Source organism: Amphiprion ocellaris, chromosome 4 (genome assembly GCF_022539595.1).
Source record: "Amphiprion ocellaris isolate individual 3 ecotype Okinawa chromosome 4, ASM2253959v1, whole genome shotgun sequence".
In the NCBI taxonomy this organism is placed as follows: domain Eukaryota; kingdom Metazoa; phylum Chordata; class Actinopteri; family Pomacentridae; genus Amphiprion; species Amphiprion ocellaris.
The window spans coordinates 34,507,141-34,518,386 of record NC_072769.1 but is presented as its reverse complement, the minus strand read 5'-3'; the positions used below and the strand labels follow the sequence as shown (position 1 = coordinate 34,518,386).

The window sequence follows — 11,246 nt, the reverse complement described above, 5'->3', positions numbered from 1 at the left end:
TTTCTTTCCAGGGTAGAAAAGTTTATTGGTATAAATATGCAAAAAAGGAAATTCATTTTAAGACTGCATGTTTATGACTGTTCTTCAAGCTGTTTTACGATAACATGAAAATCCATGTTTAAGCAAACCTCGTTACACTGTGTACACAATTACGGTACATTTAAAAGTTTTCCTGCTGAAAACGGCAATATTGATCGTAACACAGAAATGTTCTAAGCGTACTGCTTTTGATTTGATTGACAGCTAGCAAACTTGAGAACACTGGTAGTCGAGCATTGTACAGCATTGATGATCGTGTGATATACTTAGAGGTGGACTGAGCCGTGCCCAGAGCACCCAATACACAAGTATAATAAAAATGCTGATAATAAATAACAAAAATAACTACTACTAATGACTACAAACTCCTGAGACAATACTGTCACTGTAATACTGATACAGAGAGTAAACAAATATTCTCCTGCCGAGGAGATGGTCACCTAGCTCCACTCTTCACAACTCATTTTTAAAAAACTGCAACATGCAAAAGTAACAATAAAAGCAACAATGACACTACAATACAAAGGACAAAGTTAAATATAACACTGAGCAATGTTTGTTTCATGTGACGGACTTTTTTCATACAGCCAGTCTTAATTCGATCTGGTATCTGCCAGACTTAGTGCGAGCGATATGTATCAATATGTGCTGAAGAGGGCCTGTATGGATTCTTCCAAATGGCAATGTGGAGAAAATATAGTGCTTTCACATGGGCTTTTGTGGCACATTTTAGCAGCCATGGAACTTTTGACAGGATCATTGCTTTGTCGGCTTCAAGTGCAGATTTTTCATATATTCAGCGCGTTTCTGTGAGCTTTAGGCTTGTTAACGTCGAGCCCATCTGAATGCTCCTCGTATGCTTTGAGATGAATCTGTGCAATATCTGTAATCGGAGGATCATATCAGAGACCAGCAGAGTAGATCGCAGCCGAACAGCTCACAGTCAGTCTGCTGTTGGGCTCAGTGGGCTGCTCTGGCTCTGCTCGGCCCCTCCGAAGGCTCGCTGGTCGTGGCGTCTTCCGTTTGAGCAGAAGTGGTTTCTGAGCCTGTGTTGCTGTCGCTGGTTCCCTCCTCCATGGCTCCCTCTGGGACGCTCTCCTTGTCCTCAGAGACGCCCACCTCGCTGCCAGGGTGAACCTCGAGCTCCTCTGAGGCTTTCGGCTTCCCTGAATTGCAAAAAACAAGATGAAAAATTGGATGCATTTTGTTTTGTTTCCTGTGATTACTTTTTGTTTCTGTTGATATTTTTAAAGGCAAACTCAAGACCTACCTTTGTAGTCAGGCTTTTCATTGATTTGGTGGATTTTATTAATTTATTACTTCTATTAGAACTAATTCTATTTACTGATATCTATTTATTCACTTATTCACATATTTCAGTCTATTTAATGTACAGTTTATTACTTAATTTTTTTATCTTTTTATTCAGATTTTATAATTTTTTACTTCTATTTCTATCTCTCTGTCTATCTCTACTTTAATAATAGATATTTAATTTCATTTTGTTTATTTATCTATCTATCTCTTTTTATTTCATTTTATCTCACCTTGTGTTTCCTGTACGTGCTATATATGAAAGCCTTTTCTCAGTTCCTCAATCCCTGTACCTTAGAGTCCTTTATGTATTACATGACTTTGTGGGAGGGGGGTTGTTTGTACCATTTCATTGCATTTTTATTTCTGTTCAGCACTTGGTAATATATTTTTTATTTCTATAAAAAGTGCTATATAAATGAAGTCTGATTGGTTTCTCTACTGTATGGATTGACATTGGAGTATCCTTGAAGAACTGAATAATTCCAGTCATTGTTGGACATTGAGGGCTGTTACAGTCTGCTAATGGATCTGTAAAATCATTATCTTGTGTCAGTGGTTATCCAACTCTATTAATTGAAACACTTTCGGTTGCTGCTGACTTTCACAGTCTGTGTGACTGACGGGATGTAATGGTAAACTTTGTCCTTTGTTCACATTTTTCAGGATATTTTTTGAATGTGAAACCTGCTAAATGTTATTCTGGCATCTCCGCACACAGCCTATATTTATTTGGATTCATTTGAGTTCCAGATCAAACTGACATCTTAGCCCAGCGCGGCTCACCTGGTGTATCTGTGTTGTTGGACTCTGTGTCCTCGCCTTCCTTGTTGCTGCTTTCGCTGAGAGAATTTTGCTGGGGCTTGTTGCCATGTGTTGCACAAATGTGTTTTTCTTCCTCTGCTAAGACACATGTGGGGGCCTCCCTTGCACCTCGGTCTCCTGCATCCTTCTCACGTTCTGCCATCCGTTTGCGTGCTGCCTCTTCTGCTGCAGCGATTTCTGCAGAGATCTTCTCCATGTCCACTTCCACCTTCATGCAGCACAGCTAAAAAACACAGTACATAGGAGAAATATTTATTTCTGCACTCTTTCTTGAACACGTACTCATTGGCCTCATTATTAGAATGTTTTTCTTCTGAACATGCATGTACAGGTGTAAGTCAGTAACAATATACTGGAGAGTAATAAAATTATATAACTGAACAAGCTGTTCTTTTCCAGCAGGAGACATGTTCAGTCTTGAAAATGCTGTGTGCCAGTCAGTGAATGGATTGTGTTTGAAGTTGTAAAGGATAAATGGCGCCGCCTGTTGTGAAAACTGGACACTGCACTCTCCTGCACAGAGCTGCATCGTAAAACAACAGTTATTATGGGGCTACAAATTGTAAATGATGACAGCTATATGATTGCCAGAACATGTGGATGGAGTTAACCACAGCTGGTGGCTGCAAGGCAGATGGAGACTGGCACAAACCCAGCGTTGCACACTACATGCAAAACGAAGCTTGCGTGCAAGTAAGCAATGACCAAATTTAATGTAAAAGATGCCTTACCCTTTTGAGCTCATTTGTGAACGACTCTGTGGCTTCAATGAATTTTCTTTTCTTGTCCTGGTGGCGGTCTTCAATCTGAAGCAACTCTGCCTCCAATTTTCTCTGCGACACGAGACACACAGGCACCACAGTTATTACTTAATAAGCCAATAAAAACAAAGCTGTCAATGTTAGATGAATCCATTATGTGAGGACTCAAAGATGGAAACTGGATCCTACCTGATGCACCATCAGAGACTGGACCTGGCGTTTAAGGACCTGCATACGAGCGGTAGTAACAACCGAGCGCACATCTGGGACGACACTCTCACTGAGGATCTCGCTGATCAGACGGTGGTTGCGTTGGAAACGAGCCGCGGCTGAATGCTTTATAGAAAACCCGTCGTCGTAATCTGAAGATAAGAAAAACATCTGAGTCGTTACACTTCCTGGAGGAATAATATTTTCATCCACCTGTCAGAAGGCAGAGATTTTTTACGCAGAAGCAACAGCAAACTGTGACAGCACAAATGTTACAAAACAAAATAACACAAATCCTGCTGCATCAAGACACTGTAAACATAAGGGGGATATTGCTCAATATTTATACAGAGTTAGAGTTAAGTATATGCCATTATGTCAAAACACATCCTTAGGCAAAGGAGAGCCGTTTTTGTTAGGTGAATGGGACAAGCAGTTAATTATAACCCGCAGTATGTGGACAGATGTTTCAAGATGTAGTCTGCAATTTTCATTCATCAGCAAATGTTCTTCTTTGTCTTAAATGTATACTCCTGTGCCTCCTTTAAATACAGAATGATGGGGCAGTAAGGTAAAATCCAAATACAGAGCCTTAAGACAATAATCAAATCTAGGGACTTTTTCCACACTCTGCGGTCATGAAGAATTAAATCCAGATGGAATCAAATTGGACTTATATTTTGCTATTATTGTCATTTATGTTTGCACATGTACTTAGGACAAAACCACAGACCTACAGTCCTTTTAAATCTGCCTCAATTTGTGATCCATGATTATGATGTGTTTCTACTTGCACTTCGTTTGTTAGAATGTATGGGGAGGAAAGTGTTTGTATACAGCTGTGCTCTACTTTGTTAACCCTGTGAACCCCAGGGCAACTAATCAATGTGTACTGTGTGGTTGTGTTAGGAAAATTTACCAAATTTCAGTTTAAAATTTTTGTAGAGGTTGTAAAAGCAATTATGAGCAATTTTTTCCATAGTATTTGGAGTCACATTTTTATCTAGAATCAGTAACACCTGTGGGCACCTGTGGGAAAAATGCTGTACAAGTTGATTCCAGTGTTTTTCATTTTGCAACATTAATAATCAGAGAAATTCAAGTTTTGTTTTGTCTTTTTTAAGGATGTTTGTGCATCATAATTGTCTCTTTCTGCACCTAAGACTTTCTGAGCTCTCTCTACTTTTTATTGCAGAGAAAAATGAGCCCGCAATGAGTAAAAATGTGACTGGAGCAAAAAAAAAAACAAAACCCAGAAGTTGCTTTTAGTTCAGAGGGTTAAATAAAAATGCTCCAAAGTATTTGCCATTTGGTTGCCTGCTAATTTTTCTATTTGGCACCACTGTTCAACAACAAAAAGATGGTACTTCTTTTGGCTTTGTTGTGGCAGAACTTTGCTCGTGCTGGGCATCACCTCAACTTTTCCCCACTGACCACACATGTGGGCACTATTGAAACTTTCCATGAGAGCTGAACTGAATCTCATGTGCCATGTTGAAAGTTTCAGAGGTGCTCAGACACCACAACAGGAAACAGGCATACGTTCTGCAGGTGGTGTGAGAGACTGAGGCGTATCTTACATTCACAAATTCAGCATAAATGAGTCTCATGACTGTCTGGTACTGTGGGATATTTTTCAACACTGTTCCTCTGCATGCTGACTGTTGTTGAGGTATTTTGCATTACAGGTTTAATCTAAAACCACAGCACTTCCTTAAACATTGCAAACCACACAGTCCCTTCACAAACACATTTTAAAGCAAACTTTGATCTATGATTTTGTTGATGTTCTGTCTCTGTGGGCTGTTTCGACACTGATAGGAACAGAACATGAAAAGCTGGTTAGAATTTCTGAAAGACTTTATTAATAAAGCAAAATCTCTGAGTATGTAGCCACCCGGTGAGCTAAATCTTATTTAATCGTTGCTGTACGTGCAGTCTTTTGAGAACATAACCCACTGGGACAGCAGCTTTGACATTTTTATGGTCTGGGGTGTTTCTAAATAGCAACTGTTTTATCTGCAGTTTTCCTGTACATCATTATCTTCTACTGTAGCCCAGCCAGACCCCAGAAAAGTATCATTTCCTTGAGGTGGGTGTAGCTCAAACGTCTTCTTCTGGCTTGTGTGTCTAGCATGCTTGTGCGTCAGTCTTTAAAACAACAGAGAAAAGAATGTAAATTTTGCAATTATGTCTTAACCAATGCCAGGAATACCTACAAAATGTAAACACTTGCTCAAAAACAAAGACAAATTTTGTCCCCCTTTCAGCTTGAAAAGCAGAAACTGCATTTTCATAGGTAGCTTTTACCAATAATGTGTATGGCTGCAGCAGTGTAGGAGGAGGGAAAAAGATAACACATTCTCTGGGTGTGCGGACTGGCAGCTCTGTGTGGTCGCGCTACAATAATTACAGCTCTGTCACAGTGTTCTAAACCTTGGGAGACAAAGCATTTAGCTGAGTGGCCTTACCATCTGGATCCTCTGCTGGCTGGATACTCATATAAGGCTCGCCCTTGTCCAGCCTGGACTGCCTCTGGCGACTCTCCTCTTCCAGAGCTGCCTCAGCCCGGCTTTTTGCATTGACGTAGGCCAGGTAGGCTGGCGAGTTGTGATAGGCCTTCATGCTCTCATTATACTCAATCTACAGTGGAAAAAATGACAGGAATGACGAGGAAACAGCGGAGGCAAGCAGACACAAAATGTGGATCCTTGTTTCTATCAGCTATGACAAGATTAGGAAAGAGGGACTGTTAGACAGAAAGGAATGATGACTGGAGGGACCCACAAGTGTTGGGGACACATCTACTGGTCACCCATCAGAAAAACCCCATAAACACCACTGGTAAAACAACCAACCTTCTCTGCTTCGTAGTCATTCAAATAATCCTGTTTCTCCTCATCAGTGAGGTCCCTCCACATGCCACCGATTATCTTCCCAATTTCCCATAGCTTCAGATCAGGATTGGAGGCTTTTACTTGATCCCAAACCTGGTGATGAGAACCAGACATGGGTGTGGGGTTGGGTTGGAGGGGCTATACGTGGTTATCTCTTTGCAGAGAGGTCACAAACCAGAGGAGGCCGTGTGCTTTAAGCTCCATCTCCAAGCTGATAAATCCCACTACGTGATGTGAACAGTCCTAGCTAAGTCTTGGTTTAATTTCGCTTCACACCTACCTCAATAAACAACTATTAGACAGAAACAAAATGCTCATCTCACTTACTCTGAGCTTATAGAATATCTTAAAAATCAAAGCATCCCTGCCTAGCAACAGAGCACATGATGATGCAAAAGGCAGCAATTACACACTGTGGACTTACCTTTCGACTATATCTCATGTATGGCATCAGTGGCTTATCGGGTGGCTTGGGTGGCTTTGGGATATTTATTCCAGAGGAATTCTGATAAAGAAAGAAAAAAAGTCACCTTGAGGGATGGCTGCTCTTGAGGGTCCAGGAAACCAAACAATACACTGCTGCTAAGCTTAGCTGAGGCTTGTGAAAATACATGCAAATGTGTGGTTATGCAAAAAAAACAGAAAGCTATCAAAAAAGTGAGAATCAGATACAAGATGCAAAGCAATTCAGTTGAATTTCAGTTGACCTGATTTAATTAGTGACAGTTTGAGGCCATATATTAGTCAGAAACCCCACAGTTTACAATGGAATAGCGCTGACTGTGAAAAAAAACACAAAAATCTCACTTAAGCTGAGATTTGCCCACTGCGAGACATAATGCCATTATCAGAGTCAGCCAACCACAGCTTGCATGCAGCGACTAAATTACTGCTCAGCAGCCAGAGCCATGCCGAGCAGCGAGTCTGTAATGCCATGGCAACACTGATGGCATGGGTTACTTAACATGGCTGTCAGAAATGCAGACTTTGAAAGGCAGGTGGTATTTGAACAGACACAGATGGACTCTGAGCCAGTCTGCACTGTGATGGAGGCAGCAGAGGGAGTTTGGAATGATATGTAGTTCAAATTCAGTCTCACTAATGGAGCGAGTTATGCCTTGCACACTGACTGTTCTGCAGCATCTGTTTTCTGAGCAGTGGAAATGCAAAAATACATTGAATCTCATTTTCTCTGAACAAAGCAAAGGTCTATCTCGTGAAAAGCTGAAATGCTATTAATGCTTACACAGGCTTCTGCAGTGTCTTAATCCAGCTAAGCAAGCCGACTGTTGTGTGAAACTCAACTCAGAAATTTCTCCTTTCGGGTGTGCCTTATATTTTCAGCCACCTTGTATTTTCTATGTTATTATTCATACCGTTACCCGACTGTTGCTGCTTTGGCTCCCTCCCAGTCTGTAGTTGTTGTAGGCCAGATGGCTGTATGGGTTGTACCCCACAAACCCGGTAGTGTTGGGCATTTGCTGATGAAAACAAATGAGACAGAAACACGAATGAGAAAATGACATAAAAGGAGGAATAGGGGAAAGCCTAAAACAAAACAACAACGAAAAATCAAAGGCACCAATGAAAGAAGCCGAGAAAATGCAAAATAAACTTGCATCATGCTGGGGCTATAAGAAAATAATCATCCCAGAAGCAGTGGTGTGTCAGCACATCAGTCTGTGACTGAAGCCCTTTTCAGACTCCTTTTTGTTAATCTGTAGTAACTGAATCTGTCTGCTTCATGTCTAAACAATGATGCTGGTCACTTTTCCATAAAGGTCTAAACCTAGTACCGTATAACTTCCAATGAGTCACATTAAAAGATAGACACGCAGAAGTCAGGTTGTGTGAAACAATTCTGGGAAGGCTTTTTCCGCATTTCAGCACCAATACTGGCCCAAAAACATCACAGAGCACAAAAGACATGATTATGTGAACCAAAATCCCCAAACACCTTTGTCATTAATATCCATTAAGCGACAAACTTAAATGTAATAATAATAAACTTCACTGCAATAAAAACAAACACTAAAAGATTTGATTAATGATATTCAGCAGGATCCATATGAGTGCCTCCAACAGTGCCAGAACCTTCATTAAATACTTTAGTCTAATCAGTCTGGCTCAGGCTCTAATGGAAAGTCACACTGTGTAATTTTCTTTACTTCAGACATAAAGTCACAGTTTATGAAATCATTTGTTGCATCGCAGTTGATTTGAGGTGTCAGGATATTTTTATTGTGTGTCTGTTGGTAACGTGGTTGTTACATTATCGTTCAACTGAATATTCAGTGTTCAAGTAATCATAAATAAAACAGATTTAGTATTTTGTTTATTACTGCATTACACATCACTTGGTGCGTTGTCTTATCTCGTGTAAATGACAAATACCATACTGTGATTCTCTCTGTTACTGTGGTCATTTCATCTGATTTTATTTTAATAGGGGCTGCAGATTCAACTAAAAATGCTTCTAAATCCCATACTTTTTCTTTTCAAGTATGTAAGCTGCTCTTACAAACTAAGTACTGTTTCATGCACTATCATACAACTAGAACATACTGCTTTGTCACAATATTGCGCCTTAGGCTTGGATTGTTGCAGCCTGTAGTGCAAAATAAGTGTCTCAAGCTTTTTTATACTTGCACAAGACACCGTGATGAAACTGTAGTGGATTATGGGTCACAATGGCATGGAAAGTATGCTGGCTAACAAACTGAAGAGTCTGGTCAGATGTAATAGGACAGCCTGGTATTTTTGGCATTTGGCGTGCTATGTATTGAGGTGCACTAGATCTTTTTCTGCCCTGCTACATATGTATAGTAGTACTGATACTGGAATGCACCCATTTGTTTATAATTCATAAACTGCACTAAAATAAAGTCATTTCAGTGGCGCTACACTTAGAAATACTTACAGTTGTTGGGGCAGGGGGAGGTGGAGGAGCATAGGATGGTCTCTCTGTTGTGGAAGAAAAAAGCCAAATAAAACATCAGTGTCAGTGCAGTGATGCAGACCTCCATCTTCATTCAAGTTTAACACTCCAATACTGCAAAACTGCAATATTTTGTGCATTCTTACTACATCGTTAACACACTAGCTGGAATTATCTGTTAATTACAACTCTGGCATTGCAGTATTGCTATATCACTTGACACGCATTTGCTAAAACAGCAGGACTCGTAACTCAACATGCATTTTAATATCAACATCCCAACCACACAGGTAGCTAAAACACCCCCAGCTCCTTACTTGACATTTTAGCAGTGAGCAGGAGGAGGTATCAGTCTGTGCCGGTCATTGGATCTGAAATGAGCACATTTTAAAGCAGGAAAAACCGATGAGATCAACTGTGCTGGACACGGAGGGTCATACAAAGCACAAAACAAAGAGATGCCGATTATGACTGTCAGTTAACCAGGCAGGCTACGGCTCACTAGCATCGACGTTAGCTCGAAGCTGGCAGTTTGTACAGACTGGTAGGTTGTAGCTTGATGGGTATCAGTAAAATAAATAATATCGGTGCCACTGAATGTTTTGTTATGATATATGAGTATTTGAACATGATAGTAGGTGACAAGCACTGGTGGTTGACTGCTAAAAAACGAGCTGTCAGTTAGCTGGCTAGCTAGTATGCTAACGTTAGCATCTATTAGCCGTTAATGCTAGCTTAGATCATTCACTGCTAGGTTGACTTTTCTGCTGCAAAAGACAGCAATACATAATACGTGAGCTAACTTTTAATTGTGGTTAATTAAAGTTTAGCGCTACTGTAGTAGATAATCGATGCTATGTGGCTAGTTCATGAGCTCAATTGGATTAGCTAGCTTCTAGCTTAGCCACCTCAATAAAAAGAAAATGACAGCTGAGATATTAGCATGCAGCGTCAACGGAGGTTATATAAATTCCCATAGATTCAGACGGTGACGAGCTAAAGTGACGGGCAGAAGACTCACCCTAAAACACCTTTTGTTCCCCACCACAGTGTGTGCGTTGTGGCTTTTTAACAGGGAGGGCTACAGCACCTGGCAGAGAGAAAGAGTCCCCACAATAAACGAATGAAATGGGGTCCACTCGAGTGATTCCTGCAGAATCTTCCAGAATTGCACCCCCACCCTCTCCTTATTACAGCTGTGCCTTGGCTCGATGCTGATGCTCGTCGCCCTCAGCTGTCAGTGCTGCAGCCTCTCGCTTATTGATGTGGCAGCAGGGACGCATTTTTCTCCTCCAGGATTCATTCACACAGTGACACAGAGCTGCTTTATTTTGCATATGCTTCATAATATAATACATCAGTAGCATGATGAAGTCCCCTGATTTGCACAGAAGCAGAAAGCTGACCTTCACCGCTGACCTGATAAATTAACAATAATAATAATATCCATGTCTATAAGGTGCTTTTTAAAAGATTGAAACACACTAAGCATTAGAAAAACATTCAAATATGACAATACAACATTAATATAGACAGTAAAACTTTGGAAAAGAGCTAAAATTATGTTTTTAAAGTGTTACGAACTGAAGTACTGACTGCTGTTCCGATTGAAAAAGTGGAGTTTGTTCCAAAGCATTGGGGCTAAAACAGTAAAAGCACGTTCCTTCTTTTATTAAAGCTGGTTTTGTTGGACTTTTAACAGCAGCATGTGCAAAATAAGGGGTTAAAAGTTCAAAAGTGTCAAACCAGATAATGCACAGATATAAAAGTCACTGACTGAATCTTAAATTGAACAAATCTGCTGCCAGTATAATTCAGCCAGGACTAGACTCGTGTCCTTTCTGCTGAGTTCTGAAACCAGCTGTAAACTGCAATATTGTTCAGAAAAGGTGAATAATAAGTTGCAGTAGTCCAGGTGGGACTGAAAATGAAGTTGTGGATAAGGTGGTCAGCAGTGTTTTTGGGCCTTGGTTTCTAATTTGTAGATGGCAGGACAGAACCAGTCTTTATGTACTGATTAAAGCTAAGATTTTAATCAAAACATACATAAATTCATCACAAAAATGTGCAATTTCAGTACAGATGCTCTTTTTAGTTCAATTTATTTAAGCCAATTTACAACACATTTTATCTCAATGCACTTCACATATAGTAAGGTGAAAATTTAAAAAAAATACTGTGAGAAACCCAACCTATCCTGAGCTTCCTTTGGATATTTTTAGAGCAGTAATTCTAAAAGGTAATAAACTCAGATCATCACAT

General features: G+C 40.2%; 2 protein-coding genes across 6 annotated transcripts in view; one reads left to right on the top strand and one right to left on the bottom strand.

Moving 5' to 3' along the window:
- Positions 1 to 10,196, bottom strand: LOC111569984 (SWI/SNF-related matrix-associated actin-dependent regulator of chromatin subfamily E member 1). Of its 4 annotated transcripts, XM_055009944.1 has the most exons (12): positions 10,179 to 10,196; positions 10,006 to 10,074; positions 9,302 to 9,355; positions 8,967 to 9,010; positions 7,423 to 7,527; positions 6,471 to 6,551; positions 6,008 to 6,139; positions 5,621 to 5,792; positions 3,129 to 3,301; positions 2,910 to 3,011; positions 2,140 to 2,401; positions 1 to 1,205 (listed from the first exon to the last, which is right to left on the bottom strand). In XM_055009944.1, exons 3-12 carry the CDS (start codon positions 9,306 to 9,308, stop codon positions 1,000 to 1,002), a joined length of 1,284 nt encoding a protein of 427 aa, XP_054865919.1. In that variant the 5' UTR covers positions 9,309 to 9,355; positions 10,006 to 10,074; positions 10,179 to 10,196; the 3' UTR covers positions 1 to 999. The 4 variants fall into 4 exon arrangements, with proteins under 4 accessions (XP_054865919.1, XP_023128264.2, XP_023128265.2 ...); XM_023272496.3 differs by lacking the exon at positions 10,179 to 10,196 and having other exon boundaries at positions 7,429 to 7,527; positions 10,006 to 10,172; XM_023272497.3 differs by lacking the exons at positions 6,008 to 6,139; positions 10,179 to 10,196 and having other exon boundaries at positions 10,006 to 10,172.
- Positions 9,328 to 11,246, top strand: part of LOC111569990 (zinc finger protein Aiolos-like) — a 48,247-nt gene continuing 46,328 nt past the window's right edge. Inside the window, exon 1 of one of the 2 annotated variants that reach the window (XM_035949176.2) lies at positions 9,328 to 9,528. The gene's annotated coding sequence lies outside the window, so the exon portion shown is untranslated. The remainder of the gene's footprint in view (positions 9,529 to 11,246) is intronic. The other variant, XM_035949175.2, reaches the window with a different exon arrangement.